This window comes from Panulirus ornatus, chromosome 18, assembly GCF_036320965.1.
Source record: "Panulirus ornatus isolate Po-2019 chromosome 18, ASM3632096v1, whole genome shotgun sequence".
In the NCBI taxonomy this organism is placed as follows: domain Eukaryota; kingdom Metazoa; phylum Arthropoda; class Malacostraca; order Decapoda; family Palinuridae; genus Panulirus; species Panulirus ornatus.
This window is the reverse complement of record NC_092241.1, coordinates 53,262,448-53,280,751: the sequence shown is the minus strand read 5'-3', so window position 1 is coordinate 53,280,751 and position 18,304 is coordinate 53,262,448. Positions and strand designations below refer to the sequence as shown.

At 39.7% G+C, this 18,304-nt stretch overlaps 1 protein-coding gene across 3 annotated transcripts in view; it reads left to right on the top strand.

The window, feature by feature from the left end:
• The window catches only part of LOC139755103 (uncharacterized), a 23,332-nt gene extending 5,028 nt beyond the window's left edge, over positions 1–18,304 (top strand). For 2 of the 3 annotated variants that reach the window (XM_071673230.1, XM_071673229.1), the window contains exons 2-6: positions 10,687–10,878; positions 12,181–12,246; positions 13,921–14,630; positions 16,243–16,377; positions 17,393–18,304. In XM_071673230.1, coding sequence (XP_071529331.1) covers positions 10,694–10,878; positions 12,181–12,246; positions 13,921–14,630; positions 16,243–16,377; positions 17,393–17,811 — 1,515 coding nt within the window. In that variant the 5' untranslated portion in view covers positions 10,687–10,693 and the 3' untranslated portion in view covers positions 17,812–18,304. Of the gene's footprint in view, positions 1–4,185; positions 4,312–10,686; positions 10,879–12,180; positions 12,247–13,920; positions 14,631–16,242; positions 16,378–17,392 lie in introns of those variants that run through there. The other variant, XM_071673232.1, reaches the window with a different exon arrangement.

The following is an 18,304-nucleotide window of genomic DNA, read 5'->3' as shown; positions in this document are numbered from 1 at the left end:
TTCTCTAGATCTTTCTCTCCTATTTATATTTTTTATTCTTTTATCAACGCTTAGCAATTTCATCAAATCTAAGTACATTAATCTTTTACGCTTTTTAAAAAAAGTTATATTTGCATCTTTTCCATAGTACCTGGTTATTAGTGATAATTTATCATTATTTTGCCGCCAACCCTATATCTGTAGTTCCGGTATGCAGTATACACGTTGCCAACCTAGACAGCTCTTAATTGTCCGTTACTCGTCACTGTTACCATATTCACTTCCTTATTATTGAAAGTTGGATTTTGTTGATGTTCTTGAAGTGTACATTGTTGAGAGAGCTGGATTCAACATATTTTTTTTATTTTTTGTTTTTGTTTGGTTGTGACTACATCTTGTGTGCGTGGAATGTCTGAAGATAATGAGTCCTAGTATGCCTTTTTTATTTTTTTGTATGCAGCTTCGCTTGTTGGGAGGCGATCCGTAATTGCCATCAGAAACGGTAATTCTGAATTTTCGTGTTAATACCACCCGTATTGGATCAGAATAACTTATGTAGATTACTAATATATAGAAGAATGTTGGATTTTCGGCCTGTTTAACTGCCCTGGGGTTTGTTAAGGTGTCATTTCGACGTTCGCCCGAACGACATTCTTCACAGCTTCTTCATAGGTTGAGGATAAACTTTTTGGCTATGCATGTGGCCCATGACCGTAAAGGTGGCTTGACTGTGAAACAAATGCTAACTAAAGTGGTAATTGCGTCCCGTAAACAATGCTTGGGGGACAGTTGTGACAAGAATGTAACGTTGTTACATTACAGCGATTGTAAGTTGATTTAATCGATCACACTATTCTTATCAAGTACAATTATTTTTTTCTCAGTATAAACGGCCAAATATCACAAACAAATAAAAACAGTCTCTCTCTCTCTCTCTCTCTCTCTCTCTCTCTCTCTCTCTCTCTCTCTCTCTCTCTCTCTCTCTCTCTCTCTCTCTCTCTCTCCATTTAAGATGTTTAGGTATCTGGAGGAAAGTTCACTACATTGTGCATGTTGGCAACTATACCAAGTTTACTTTGTAGAGTTACTTTATGAAATTAGCGTGTTAGTGTTGGCACCTGTATAATGGTGATGTGCGCCTTTATGTTGTAGTGTTGGCATCTTTTTATTATGTGCGGTGACGCTTGTATATGATGAAGTTATGCACTTTTCTGTTGTAATTTGGCACCTGTTATTGTGTCAGTGGCACCTGTATATGGGATGTTATGACACCGTTTTGTTGTGATGTAATTGCTATTTTTTTTGATAAGTTACAGACGCTCTATTACCATGGGCTATTGTTTTAGTTGTTGGCATCTATCTAATGTAACTGTCATTTCTATTGTCATTATGCCTGTATATCGTGCTGTTATCGGATCGTAGTCATGTGTTTCTAGCATTTTTTTTTTTTAATTATGTGCCGTAACTGGCATCTCTTACCAGAGTCTTATGTTACATCGAGTAAGGAGGTCTCGTCCCACACTTCGGCGTGGTACCATACTTATAACATTACTTTCTCCCCGGGGTGTCAGGGGGCCTTCGAAACCAACAGGTCCTGGCTGGTCTTGTGCATTTCCATGGTTCTTCTCTCGTGTACGTTTTGATAAATTCACTGAGAAGTTATTAGTCTTCATAATGGGGCAGTCAGTGTGTATAACCATTATGGACCTTCGATATATAAACAGTTTCTTTTTATTGTGTTATCTGTAGCTCTTAATTTTTGATGTAATATTTTTTTCAGATGTTTTCAAGGCTTTTCATGCCAGAAAGACATTGTTTTTGAATGAAGCTGGGTGTCATATTCTTCAGGGATTCCAAGTATGAATCAGAGAAAAAATCCCTGTCGCCTATGCTCTAGACAGCACATCCTTGGTTGCCTTAGCAGTTCACAGTCCTCGAGGTTTTCCATTGTTAATGTTGGCTGTGAATTTAAGATCTTGCGTACCGTCTGAAACTTTGCCTGCCTTCGTTGGAGATGATAATGCGCTAAAAGGACGTTATTATAGGCTTTATCTCGTCTTGAAGGTCCGAAGAATTCAGTTGAGGAATAGAATTCTCATGTCTGACACTTGATTTTCCAACATAGGGGTGTCTTCCGTATTCTAATTTGGTCCTTTTGTTGACTTCTTTATCATCCGTATGAGTCTTAAGTTGGCTTGGAATGCTGTCAGACATTTTTTCTACACCTTTGGTGTTTTGTCAATTAAGAGAGACACCCATTGTAGGGCAGATATTTCATTGTTTGCTCATTTGTACACACACCACACACCACACACACACACACACACGTACGGTGTTGTTATCCCATGGTGATAATTGGAGGTGGAAGGATAGAGTGAAAAAGATTTTGAGCGATCGGGGCCTGAACATACAGGAAGGTGAAAGGCGTGCAAGGAATAGAGTGAATTGGAACGATCTGTTATACCGGGGTCGACGTGCTGTTAATGGATTGAACCAGGGCATGTGAAGCATCTGGCGTAAACCATGGAAAGTTTTGAGAGTCCTGGATGTGGTAAGGGAGCTGTGGTTTCGGTTCATTACACATAACAGCTAGAGTCTGAGTGTGGACGAATGTGGCCTTTGTTGTCCTTTCTTAGCGCTACCTCGCGCGCACGCGGGGGGGAGGGGGGTGTCATTTCATGTGTGGCGGGGTGGCGGCGGAATGGATCAAGGCAGCATATATGAATATGTGCATGTGTATATATGTATATGTCTGTGTATGTATATGTATACTTTGAAATGTATAGATATGCATATGTGCGTGTGTGGACCTTTGTGTATATACATGTGTATATGGGTGGGTTGGGCCAAATCTTTCGTCTGTTTCCTTGTGCTACCTCGCTAACGTGAGACAGCGACAAAGTATGAATATATATATATATATATATATATATATATATATATATATATATATATATATATATATATATATATATATATTTATATATACCGAGTTTTAAATCACACACACACACAAAGCCCAGCCCATGCCGGGAACTAGTAATACCCCGATCTCTGACGTATTACCGTATGTGTAATACATTTCATTATTTGTTAAATTTCATTGTGTTTTTGTTGGTATTTGTTTACTCTTTCCTTACTAATGCCTTTTTCTTGTGTTTTGCGGACACCTCGCTTCGATCGCTGCTTCGAACACTCACTGGAACGAGCTTCACACAGCGGAATTCTCCATTTCCCCTGTAGAAGTCTCGAGGTTTCGGCAGCAGAGTGTGGCTGGCGACGTCTGGCAAGTTTCCGTCAGGTTGGCGGAGTTCCGGTGGAGGATGACTCAAGTAGGGTCAAGCTAGTCATAAGTGAACGGTTTATCAGATCGCTTCTCTGCGTTAGTAAGAAACTGCACAAAGCAGTGTCCGGGAAGGCTTGGGTATGGGGAAGGCCAGTGTATAAAAGTCTGAGAGACACAACCGTCCATTAGGCCAAAGGCGAGTATTGTCATACGTTTCTTCTCATAATTTGCCTGCTGGATATATTCTCTTCTATTTCCAAAACATTCCTGGTTCTATTATCACACTTAACCCATTACTATGATCTCCATACATATGGTTACTGACCCCTCCTGAAGTATGTCTATATTTTGCACAGAGTACTGTACATAGAGCCCTCAGCTCACCTATCTAACTTGCTTCATATTCAACTGCATTTGTATTATTACACACAGACTTGAGTTTGTCGAGTGTCTGCCATGTATAGCCAACACCCTGTCTTAGCACTTGGGGCGGTATATATACTGATATAACAAAGCCGAGGGCTCTTGTACTTTCCTTCCTTTGTCGATAGAAGGAATTTATGACAAATTTGAATCACCACATTTATAAGACGGGTTAATGAGGTCTTAAAGAGAGGAACCTTTTCGTACGTCTCCGCTGCCAGATGTAGCGCGAAACGCTTTTGTGGCAACTCGTCAGTTTACGGGACAGACGCCGCTGACCTCCTCTACGACTGCTCTTCAAAACCTGGTTCAGGCCTGTTATAGTGTTGGATAGAACAGAGACTATGTGAATGATGATGGTTCACTAAAAACAATGGCCAGACACTTGAAATATATACCAACCATGCAAATTTGTTGCTCAGTTTCATTAGGAATGTGTTATGTAACAAGTAATGATGGGCAAGATTGTTATGAACAAGTTGAATAGAAAACTTAATGTATTTTTATAGTGCGATTAGGGAAATATATTCACAAGCATCAGTGTTACAAAAACCTGGGCAGAGTTGTTAAGAAGTGCTCTGTAAGCTTCCTGGGCGCGCATCTGTGCAGTGCTCAAGGACGAGGTGAGGGAGTTTTGGGAAATGAAAGCCCCTTGATTCTGTTTACTTTGCTTACTATAGTGGGAAATGTTTAGAAATTTAAAAGTAGTTATTGCAAACTATGTAAGTTTAGAAGTTAGATTTTTGAACGTATCTAATACTGTAAACTGCCGTCTTGCATTTTGATTTCGGTGGTGAAGGGTTTGATTTGATGCCTGATATGCTCATTACAGCTTCTAACAATTTCTTTTAGTGTTGTTGCATTCAAAAACTGATATATGTACATTGCTGAAGAGTGAATATGCTATTTTTCTTTTTGTGACTTCACTGCCAGTGTCGATGTAATGATTCATATGTGATAAATCTGTGTATTTATTAATCGGTAGTATTTATTGTTGTGATATTGACATTCTTTAGTAACATGCAAACCTGATCAGCCCTTCTTTCTGTGAAGGAGATCGTTGTAAAAACACAAAGTTTAAAAATTCTGTTCTTGTTTGTTCACTGGAGCTCAAATCGTATGAAGGATGGTGGCTTGCGAGTATAAGAATGATGGTTTATAACTGTTGGGAGGGGAAGAGAAATACACACTTGCCAACTTTACAGTGACAAGAATGAGTCAAATTCAGCCTGCTGACTTGGAGCGCGTGCATTCAAGAATGGTTTTAGAAAAGTAGGTAAAATTAGGCATTTATTTTCAACTTTCAGCAGAATATATATATATATATATATATATATATATATATATATATATAATATATATATATATATATATATACCATTACTACTGGAAAGGGAAAATAACATGATAAAGAAAGGATTATTTGGCTTCGAGTAATTGCCGACTTCCGAGGTGTAACGGTTAGCGTCGCTCATTGTGGCGTCTTCGAGCTGCATGGGTCGAGGCGTTTAGGTTTGAATTCTGGTTGTAGCAGTCTGTTGTTGGTCGTCCTCTAGGGTTTGGTCGACATAATGGATGCCTGGCTTAGGCTAGGATATATATATATATATATATATATATATATATATATATATATATATTTTATATATATATGTATATATATATATATATATATATATATATATATATATAATATATTCCCACCCCCTTTTTTCCTCTTTCCTCGTTCCCACCTCCGAATTAATTCTCTGGTCAATCTTTCCTCACTCATTCTCTCCATGTGCCCGAACCATTTCAAAACACCCTCTTCTGCTCTCTCAACCACGCTCTTTTTATTTCCACACATCTCTCTTACTCTTACGTTACTTACTCGATCAAACCACCTCACACCACATATTGTCCTCAAACATCTCATTTCCAGCACATCCATCCTCCTGCGCACAACTCTATCCATAGCCCACGTCTCGCAACCATACAACATTGTTGGAACCACTATTCCTTCTATTATATATATATATATATATATATATATATATATATATATATATATATATATATATATATATATATATTTATATATACCGAGTTTTAAATCACACACACACACAAAGCCCAGCCCATGCCGGGAACTAGTAATACCCCGATCTCTGACGTATTACCGTATGTGTAATACATTTCATTATTTGTTAAATTTCATTGTGTTTTTGTTGGTATTTGTTTACTCTTTCGTTACTAATGCCTTTTTCTTGTGTTTTGCGGACACCTCGCTTCGATCGCTGCTTCGAACACTCACTGGAACGAGCTTCACACAGCGGAATTCTCCATTTCCCCAGTAGAAGTCTCGAGGTTTCGGCAGCAGAGTGTGGCTGGCGACGTCTGGCAAGTTTCCGTCAGGTTGGCGGAGTTCCGGTGGAGGATGACTCAAGTAGGGTCAAGCTAGTCATAAGTGAACGGTTTATCAGATCGCTTCTCTGCGTTAGTAAGAAACTGCACAAAGCAGTGTCCGGGAAGGCTTGGGTATGGGGAAGGCCAGTGTATAAAAGTCTGAGAGACACAACCGTCCATTAGTTTAGGCCAAAGGCGAGTATTGTCATACGTTTCTTCTCATAATTTGCCTGCTGGATATATTCTCTTCCATTTCCAAAACATTCCTGGTTCTATTATCACACCTAACCCATTACTATGATCTCCATACATATGGTTACTGACCCCTCCTGAAGTATGTCTATATTTTGCACAGAGTACTGTACATAGAGCCCTCAGCTCACCTATCTAACTTGCTTCATATTCAACTGCATTTGTATTATTACACACAGACTTGAATTTGTCGAGTGTCTGCCATGTATAGCCAACACCCTGTCTTAGCACTTGGGGCGGTATATATACAGATATAACAAAGCCGAGGGCTCTTGTACTTTCCTTCCTTTGTCGATAGCAGGAATTTATGACAAATTTGAATCACCACATTTATAAGAAAAAAAAGCTATTGAAATGTGTGGTTGGTGTGACGGTTAATGAGGTCTTAAAGAGAGGAACCTTTTCGTACGTCTCCGCTGCCAGATGTAGCGCGAAACGCTTTTGTGGCAACTCGTCAGTTTACGGGACAGACGCCGCTGACCTCTACGACTGCTCTTCAAAACCTGGTTCAGGCCTGTTATAGTGTTGGATAGAACAGAGACTATGTGAATGATGATGGTTCATTAAAAACAATGGCCAGACACTTGAAATATATACCAACCATGCAAATTTGTTGCTCAGTTTCATTAGGAATGTGTTATGTAACAAGTAATAATGGGCAAGATTGTTATGAACAAGTTGAATAGAAAACTTAATGTATTTTTATAGTGCGATTAGGAAAATATGTTCACAAGCATCAGTGTTAGAAAAACCTGGGCAGAGTTGTTAAGAAGTGCTCTGTAAGTTTCCTGGGCGCGCATCTGTGCAGTGCTCAAGGACGAGGCGAGGGAGTTTTGGGAAATGAAAGCCCCTTGATTCTGTTTACTTTGCTTACTATAGTGGGAAATGTTTAGAAATTTAAAAGTAGTTATTGCAAACTATGCAAGTTTAGAAGTTAGATTTTTGAACGTATCTAATACTGTAAACTGCCGTCTTGCATTTTGATTTCGGTGGTGAAGGGTTTTATTTGATGCCTGATATGCTCATTACAGCTTCTAACAATTTCTTTTAGTGTTGTTGCATTCAAAAACTGATATATGTACATTGCTGAAGAGTGAATATGCTATTTTTCTTTCTGTGACTTCACTGCCAGTGTCGGTGTAATGATTCATATGTGATAAATCTGTGTATTTATTAATCGGTAGTATTTATTGTTGTGATTTTGACGTTCTTTGGTAACATGCAAACCTGATCAGCCCTTCTTTCTGTGAAGGAGATCGTTGTAAAAACACAGTTTAAAAATTCTGTTCTTGTTTGTTCACTGGAGCTCAAATCGTATGAAGGATGGTGGCTTGCGAGTATAAGAATGATGGTTTATAACTGTTGGGAGGGGAAGAGAAATACACACTTGCCAACTTTGCAATGACAAGAATGATTCAAATTCAGCCTGCTGACTTGGAGCGCGTGCATTCAAGCATGGTTTTAGAAAAGTAGGTAAAATTAGGCATTTATTTTCAACTTTCAGCAGAATATATATATATATATATATATATATATATATATATATATATATATATATATATATATTATCCCTGGGGATAGGGGATTAAGAATACTTCCCACGTATTCCCTGCGTGTCGTAGAAGGCGACTAAAGGGGGAGGGAGCGGGGGGCTGGAAATCCTCCCCTCTCATTTTTTTTTTTTTTTTCCAAAAGAAGGAACAGAGGGGGCCAGGTGAGGATATTCCAAAAAAGGCCCAGTCCTCTGTTCTTAACGCTACCTCGCTAACGCGGGAAATATATATATATATATATATATATATATATATATATATATATAAAATATATAAATATATATATAAATATATATAAAAATTATATATATATATATATATATATATATATATATATATATATATATATATATATATATATAATATATATGCCATTACTACTGGAAAGGGAAAATAACATGATAAAGAAAGGATTATTTGGCTTCGAGTAATTGCCGACTTCCGAGGTGTAACGGTTAGCGTCGCTCATTGTGGCGTCTTCGAGCTGCATGGGTCGAGGCGTTTAGGTTTGAATTCTGGTTGTAGCAGTCTGTTGTTGGTCGTCCTCTAGGGTTTGGTCGACATAATGGATGCCTGGCTTAGGCTAGGATATATATATATATATATATATATATATATATATATATATATATATATATATATATATATATATATATATCGGTAATAATATGTCCATAATTAGAACAATCAGTTGCCTGTTCCGCCTATACCATTCGTTTTGTATAGAGAAGCAACAGAATCTCGCTGGTCATTTCCTGTCATGCATACATTAACCAGTCGTCTGGGGACTTGTCTGTTATAGTTTGACCAAATCGGACAATGCCATGTTGGTGTTTTAGAGTGTATTCACTTCAGGCAAAGACGCAAGAACAACTGAGTGGTGTAAAGTTGCCCGTTGCCATCGCCGTGGAAGTACCCGTGCATTATTGTTAGCAGAATTTTTACCTTTTTGTAGGTTTGTATAATAACATTATTAATTTTTTGTATTTATGGTATGTATGTACCTACGTATACGTGTATTATTATGACATTACTTTAGGATCCATTCACCAGGGGTTCTTGCAGCTCCAGAGCTACGCTACAAATAACTAGCATGGAAACTATGGAATTTTTTGGGATCAGTTGTTGGAGAAGGTACTCCGGTGAGACAATCTTGCCAAAGACATCTGTACACTCGCGGCGAATTCACAAGCCGGCGGAGTCCGGTAACGTTACACACACACACACACACACACATATATATATATTTTTTATATTTTTTATTTTGCTTTGTCGCTGTCTCCCGCGTTTGCGAGGTAGCGCAAGGAAACAGACGAAAGAAATGGCCCAACCCACCCCCCTACACATGTATATACATACACGTCCACACACGCAAATATACATACCCATACATCTCAATGTAACACATATATATACACACACAGACACATACATATATACACATGTACACAATTCACACTGTCTGCCTATATTCATTCTCATCGCCACCTCGCCACACATGGAATAACATCCCCCTCCCCCCCCATGTGTGCGAGGTAGCGCTATAAAAAGACAACAAAGGCCCCATTCGTTCACACACAGTCTCTAGCTGTCATGCAATAATGCCCGAAACCACAGCTCCCTTTCCACATCCAGGCCCAACAGAACTTTCCATGGTTTACCCCAGACGCTTCACATGCCCTGATTCAATCCATTGACAGCACGTCGACCCCGGTATACCACATCGATCCACTTCACTCTATTCCTTGCCCGCCTTTCACCCTCATGCATGTTCAGGCCCTGATCACTCAAAATCTTTTTCACTCCACCTTTCCACCTCCGATTTGGTCTCCCACTTCTCGTTCCCTCCACCTCCGACACATATATCCTCTTGGTCAATCTTTCCTCACTCATTCTCTCCATGTGCCCAAACCATTTCAAAACACCCTCTTCTACTCTCTCAACCACGCTCTTTTTATTTCCATACATCTCTCTTACCCTTACATTACTTACTCGATCAAACCACCTCACACCACACATTGTCCTCAAACATCTCATTTCCAGCACATCCACCCTCCTGCGCACAACTCTTATCCATTGCCCACGCCTCGCAACCATGCAACATTGTTGGAACCACTATTCCTTCAAACATAGCCATTTTTGCTTTCGGAGATATTGTTCTCGACTTCCACACGTTCTTCAAGGCTCCCAGGATTTTCGCCCCCTCCCACACCCTATGATTCACTTCCGCTTCCATGGTTCCATCCGCTGCCAAATCCACTCCCAGATGTCTGAAATACTTTACTTCCTCCAGTTTTTCTCCATTCAAACTTACCTCCCAACTGACTTGACCCTCAACCCTACTGTACCTAATAACCTTGCTCTTATTCACATTTACTCTTAACTTTCTTCTTTCACACACTTTACCAAACTCAGTCACCAGCTTCTGCAGTTTCTCACATGAATCAGCCACCAGCGCTGTATCATCAGCGAACAACAACTGACTCACTTCCCAAGCTCTCTCATCCCCAACAGACTTCATACTTGCCCCTCTTTCCAAAACTCTTGCATTCACCTCCCTAACAACCCCATCCATAAACAAATTAAACAACCATGGAGACATCACACACCCCTGCCGCAAACCTACATTCACTGAGAACCAATCACTTTCCTCTTCCTACACGTACACATAACTTACATCCTCGATAAAAACTTCACTGCTTCTAACAACTTGCCTCCCACACTATATATTCTTAATGTATATATATTAAAAAAATCAATGTCTGGTCGAGTTTCGTTTAACATTACGTTGCTCTACTTCTGTTACAGAGTGAGGATGAAGGTTTGGATGTTGGTGGTGGAGAGCGTGCTGGTGGCTCTGCTGTGGGTCGCCTGCATCGCGTTGGACATCGGCTGCTCTTTCAGCATAAAATATGCGCATAAAAAATTGGGTGACGGCATCGGCTTGCTGGTGATTTTGACGTTTATTCACATTATCATCAATTGCTGGCTCGTCAGAATGTAAGGCCTGTTACAGTAAGCCTTCTGGGCTTTTGGTGACCATAAGGAATAACTGAGGATAGTATTAATATATTTTCGGGTCTTTGTATGTCAGCAAAATGTATACCTCTTGCTTTCTTTAGGTAATATTCAAGGACATTTAAAGTGGTCTGGTATCTCATAAGATTAAGTAATACTGAGCAGAAAACATCGAGAGATCAGCGAAAGTGTCATTGAATATTACCAAGAATTATAGTATTTCATTGAAGGTTCGTTACTGAAATGATCAAAGTGTTCAAGAAATATTTTCAAATCACAACTTGTGCAGTTTATCTCTATAAATGTCCATGAATGATTCAGTGCATAATGAATGTTATATATTTGCTAACATAGTTTGGAAGTGCATGGCAGAATCATGGATGTATGAACTCGAGTGAATTAAGTCTCTTCATGAGATGATCCAGGCACTTTAAGTTTCCTGACTCAAATTCGTGAGACTCAAGCTCTTAAACTGTGAATTACCTGTAAACAAACATTAATGCAAATATCATATGGTATCTCTTTTAATGTTACGTGTAATGCTGCATGTTTGGTAGGACTGTATCCCACAGAGATCAGCTGGCTTATGATTTTAGACGAATCTGAAAATGACTAAACCAACAACAGAACTATGAAAATCACAATAAGAGAATATTTAAAGAGGCCAAAGTGAAATGTAATGAGGCGTTTGAGGGTGGAATGAAAAGTCAAAAGACTTTTGATGAATGAATGATTATATATATATATATATATATATATATATATATATATATATATATATATATATATACGCACACAAAGACGTCTGATGAAAGGTACGAGCCATGAAAACTTTTTTCTTGGAAGGAGTCTGACTTGTACGTTAAGAACTTCGCGTTCAGCACAGCTCTGATGTACAGAGGAATTTACTACTAAGAGTTTGAAAGTTTGCCACGGAGAGAATTGGGATACTGGGAAGGAGTGGATCGAGGGAGGAAAATGAGTTTTGCCAAGTGATATGAGAAAATGATGATATCCCGTCTTTAATAACGAGTGAAAGGTGCCGACGAGATATACTAGGATATTATATTGAGGCTGTCAGCGGAAATCATGGAACGGTCTGTGAGACTTTGGTTGAAGATGATAGATCTCCGGTTCTCGGTGCATTATACTTGACATTTAGAGAAAGTAAGGACGACATAGTTATATATATGTGTGTGTGTGTGTGTGTGTGTGTGTGTGTGTGTGTGTAAAAGCAAGTGCGTTTTGATATATTTCATTTATTGTACCTCTATTACTCTACAGAGTGGCCAGGGAATCTCTGAAACTGGGAATTCTGCTGTTCCTGATACTACAGATACCGCTCTTCTTGTAAGTATTTTGTGTCTTGTGTGTGATATAAGCGTCAACTGCTGGGTGAAATTCTCGTCTTGTGTAATGTTAACATTGTCTTAGTGTTGTGTGTGTGTGTGTGTGTGTGTGTGTGTGTGTGTAATGTGGGCATTATGTGTGTCTTGTGTAATGTTAACATTGTCTCAGTGTTGTGTGTGTAATGTAGGGCATTATATGTAATTAACTATTTATAATTATCTCACTGTAAGGTATGTCAGGGTGATGTACACTGGTGGGGTCCCCATCTCTTCAATTATCTCGGCTATCGTGCAACTGCTTAAACTTCTCTATGCTTTCCTCAGCTGCATTTTTTTTTTCGCCTAGTTTATTCCATTCGTCCACAACTCTCGCACTATAAGGCAACTTCTCTACATTATTTCTGACAAGTTTCTTGCTTAATTCTACGCTAAGGACTCTGGCTAGCGCTCTGTCTTTGCGTCTTGCGAAGTAATGTTCATTGTTGGTGTCAACAAAACTGATTTGAAGATTTAAGATTTTCATCATGTCGCCCCTAACTCTTCTCTCTTGCCAAATCCAAGGTAATGCTGACTTTACGTAGTCCTCGATAATCCTGGAATCTCTTTCTTTATTTCTCTTTATATTTGGTGTTACCAGACTCTCTCTGTATGAGGCTACGTCACGAGTGAAAAGTCACTAGCGAGACTGTATCATTTTTGACATGGAGGAAAAGGAGTATAGTCATGTTAAGGATATTCCGCACCAAAGGGAGCCACCATTTTCCCCAGCTTCTGACTGGAGCACAGAGTAGAAGCTGCGGGAGTGCTCGTTGAAGGAGGAATCCTTGGGTCATATGTTTCATCAGAATTCTATGTGTGCGCTTGAAATGGACTCTGGTTTCGATGCATGATACAGGAAGGCTATAGACTGGATATGTGTAGGTGAGGCTGTTCTTCGTCTGGCCCTGTCCCTAACTCGTTAATGCAAGAAAACTCTAGACAATTATGAAAAACAAAGTTTTCTTGTTTGTGTTGTGTACTTTGTATCAATATTTTCTTATATTAGTACTCAGTGTTATTTATGTATGTATTAGACTACTCACTGTTATTTATGTATTATGTAGCTTCTGTAGATTAAGGACGGACAGTTATTACTGTTTAATGGCCAAGACCAAAGTGAAAATGTTTTTTTTTTTTTTTTTTTGCATTTACAATAAGCATGTTAACAGCATGTTAACTGTTTTTGTATTAATCACCAGTTAGCAGTCAATGGCCATTAAGTCCACCTGCTGTACATGATAAGTACACAAGATCGAGGTTTTGGGCTTATCAAATTTGATGGGATTATTATGCAAATGCAATGTGTATTGTGAAGACGTTGGCGTATTGATGAGAATTTTTGTTGAAAACCAGCAAACTCAAATGTCGTATATAGAGAACCACCGACATTTGAATATGATGCTACTGATGCGCTCTAAGTAGACTGGGTCAACGTTAGTCTATTATTATAGCTTGTATTTTTCTGTTGGAAGTAGTTTTCTATAGATGTTTATTTGTGTATACTCCACCAACTTCCATCACTTCAGTAATCCTACTCAAGTTACTGCTTTGTGTGTGTGTGTGTGTGTGTGTGTGTGTGTGTGTGTGTGTGTGTGATGCTATTATACGAGTATAGCAACCTCGTTATTCATTGCAGGTTGTTCCGTGGAGCTTGGCATGGCTTGCGGGCGTGCTGTGTGCAGGGCGAGCGGCACAAGAAACGCAGGGCTCTCAAAGCCAAATTTACCGTCTGTTGTGAGGTGAAGAACTCCTCTGATAAACTACCTGTAGAAGAACTCGAGCATCGTGAGGCAAGCTGTATCTCATCCCATAATAGGGAGGTTCGAGAATACTCACCAACGACTCCTCTCACTGGCGGAGGAGCCCCTGACATTGAAGGCGCAGCTGAAACTCCCGTCAAGATGACAAGGACTAAATTTGTGAAGGGAACCAACAAGATCCAGATGACTGCAGACGATCCTGTTGAAATATATGCTGGAGAACCGAGCGTGTACAAGTATACCATACGATGTCTGCAGGCTCTCTTCGCAGACAAGAAGAGGTTGTCGTACCATTTGGTGCTGGATCCCACCGGCACCAGAATCCTTCATGCCTCCTGTATAGACAAACGCATTGGCAGCTTACCTGACCGCGTCGTTAGTGAGAACCCTCGCGTCATCTGCAATGATGTTCATTATATCCTGAACCTCTCAAGAATTAATGGCTACGAGGAGTACGACGTCACGAGAAGATCTTCCGACGAAGTCACCACCTTCGTCCAGAGGGACCTGTCCAAGATGATCTGGCTACCCATCTGGCCCCTGGCGGTGCCTAAGATATACAATGTGTTGTGGAAGTTTTTGATTGGTAAAGTTTTAAGTTACTCTAAGTATTTAAATACATTTTAGGTAATGACTCTTTTATGTCGCTGGATTCGTAATTTCTCTCTCTCTCTCTCTCTCTCTCTCTCTCTCTCTCTCTCTCTCTCTCTCTCTCTCCACATGCCATATGCATTTTAAGTACAATGTCGCTTGTTTACGCAAATAATTTGTTTTTAAAAGATTAGTTCTCAATACGAGATGTAACATGAACAGTGAGAAGGTAACATTATGATTATGATATTACTCCCATCCATCAATTACTTGCTACATAAAGTTGTTCATTCCATCAATTAATTATTACATATAGTTTTCCTTCCATCAATGAGTTGCTACATATAGCTGTTCCTTCTATCAATAAGTTGCTATTTTACTTCACTTATTCATCATCTGTGCCTAGATGTTTGATGTGATGAAATTCCTTTGCCAGTGGTTTTTTGATAAAGGATTTCGTGTGTTACTGTTTCCCGACCTCGACAAGTGTCATTTCGCTGATTGTCTGTGGTTGGAAAACTTATGGAAACCTATCATTCGAGACAGAACTGTCAACCTTTTAGAGGAGCACCACTTAGTACCGATTTTCAGCATGGTTTTTCGACGAAGTCGTTCATGTCTGACAAATCTGCTTGATTTTGTTTTAAGAAAAAGCAGGTCATGTTATCTATTTATATTTTAAATGAACATTCCATAAGGTTCAGTACCAAAGATTACGAAAAAATTAGGTCAAATTTATGTTTTAAATGAAAATTCCATAAGGTTTCTTACCAAAGATTACAAAAAATTAAGTCAAATCTATGCTTTAAATGAACATCCCATAAGGTTCTGTAGCAAAGATTACGAGAAAAATTAGGTCACAAGGGAGTGATGGGGTTGTAGGAAGCGATGGGGTTGTATTTCGGTGGACAGGAAATTGGTTTGCTTGGCTGTAGGTAGTGTTGAATGGTCAAGTCTCAGAATGGTCTGACGTAACAAGTGGTGTGCAACTAGGATCAGTCTTTGGTTGACGTAATAGTCGAATGCAACAAAGATTAGTCTTGGGACTGCTTCTCTTCCTCATATATATATCAAAAGATATTGGTAATGGGCTACATTGGAAGATGTCAATATTCAAAGATGATATTAAGGTGGGAAATGAATCTACAAAGTAACTTGGAATTTCTGCAGCTTCGAACTGACATTGAAAAGCTGATGGACTGGGTGTTCATAGGTGGTCAATGTAATTTAGTATCGAGAAGTGCAAATTTATATATCGTTAGTACATAGTTTCTGATGCTTTCCATTACAAGAAATGACCCATTGGTCTCTTTATACATACCTTAATTTCTTTACATGTACACCTAGCTTAATAAGAGTGGCCTTGATTGAGGGTTAATTCACTATTATTGTCGACTCGGTTAACGTAAAAGAAAATGAGTCTCCGCATCAAAGGTAAATGGCGTATGCCGAAAATTCGTATATTGAGGACTTGCGTATAATACAATCACGTATAAAGTGAGGTAACACTGGGTAGGGCTGGCGTGCGATACATGATGGTAACCAGACCTTATCCCTGTCATCTTGGTTGGGTGAGGTTGACGGGTTTGTGTTTATTTCTTGTTCAGATATGTATACCACTAAGGCGTTAGTGTGGTGCAGCCTGGCAGTGGGTTTGCTGACCTGGCTTGTGACACAGCGAGCGCTCTACCACTCCGTCACCGACAGACTCCTCATTGCTGGCCATAGACTCTCATTTTACGGTAAGTCTGAAGTGGGTATTGCTTATGTTGATGTTATCCCTTAGTCTCTTACCCCAACTCACTCATGTTTATAAGTAACAATTGCGAAACCTCGCGTGATGTTCCTGAGGAGAGAGAAACAAAATGGTAAACAAAAAACACCAGTAGATAGAGGGGGATCCAAACTAACGTTCACGCAATATGGACAAGTCAGTCTAAACATCACATGTAATCAAAGAATACAAAAGAGTGATAAAGAAACTTTAGGGACATCGTATTAGCCACAGATTCATTGGCAGAGGCCAGCACAGATTTGTACCAGGGAAAAGTAAAGAGACAACTGCTGATTTCCTGTAATGACAGACATGGGATATGTAAAAGCCATACGACAGGGTAAACATACGAGTGTTGCTCGAGACCCAACTCCCTCCCACTAGGGGAGCGTCTTTTTGAATGTAGTGGACATCTTGAGGGTCATAGACCGCCTTTTTGTAACAGACATGAGTGGTTCCAGCTGCTCACTGACGTGAAAGATGAGCTGAAGACCAGAGTCTGTCATGGAAGATGAGCTTGATATGTTTTTTTTTTTTCCTCACGAACAGAAAATCCTGTGCCTCGTTCTTTTTAATGGCCTTTGATGTTAGATGAGATTGTTGTTCTGTATTGCCTATTCACAGTCTAGCAGTTTAAGTGCAGCTGCCTCTCGGACAGTGGTAGGAGAGCAGAGGTTTTGCATGGGCTTGGTCATGTTCAGTTGATTTGTTTAAGGGGCGGCGTAGGCTGCGATCAGTGAAAACAAATTACTTGATTACGTATGGTTTGGTATGGGGTTTTCCACCCAACGGTAGGAAGATTTAAGCCATAATTTGCAGGTTGTATTCTCTTCCGGACGTTTTTGTTCTTCTTCCTCCCTATACCCTCCTTTCTCTCCCTCTTCCTCATCCCTTCTCTCTCCCCCCCCCTCTCTCTCTCTCTCTCTCTCTGTTTCCTCCGCCCTCATAATAACCACAGCTTATCAGCTTATCTTCTCCCGCAGTGGTGAGGACCATCGTGTTGTGTTCTGTTGGCATCCTCGCCGATAGCTTGCTCCTCATCCTCATCGGTTATCTCTCGGCCAAGGGCGCGGGGGCGCTGTCCTTTGTCGTCTACATCGCGTTCGTGAAAGCCAGAAGGAATGTTGAACTCTTCGGAGGCGCGATCGACAAATACACCTTCTACGCCATGTATGATTTTGCGGTGCAGGTGGGGGAAAGCGTTGTGTACTGTGCCTGGGCCATCTCATACTACCACACGTCAGACAAACCAGCTATGTTGTTTGTCTTGGTGATAGCCATAATTGGCCAGGGCATTGGCCTATTGTGGATTTGGTTTGCTCGGCCTCGCCTGAGACAGCCGCTGCTCGACCCTACTCGTGTGCTTGACATGATAAAGCAGATGGAAGTTGCCAGGCAGTAGTCTAGGCTGGATAGTCCTTCCTTTTAGGCTTTGGCAAAAGTCTTTCCTCTTTGTGTTTTATCCTCATCTTTAATTTTTTATGACGTCCACGTTTTAATCTTTGACTTGTGCATATACACATAACGTATATTAAAGCAATTTATTTTTAGTATAAAGTAAAAAGGAATGTTGCTGAATCAACTTTGTAGTCATTAGATGTAAATATAATTGTGATATTTTCATTCTAACGAAGGGAGTTTCGTGTATGTATAAGATATTGTAAATGTTATGGCATTAAGAAGTTATTAGTCTATCTAAGTCATCACAACCCACTTAATAAGTTTAGATGTGGACAGCATTTACTACTGGGGTCAGTCACATCGTAGTCGAGTTCACTGACCGTGATATTCAATAGCCTTCAAATATCCCCTTTTAAATCACCTCACAGTTTTCCCCATCTCTTTCGTTATCACTGTAGATCCACCACTCAATAAACATACTTGGAGCACCTACA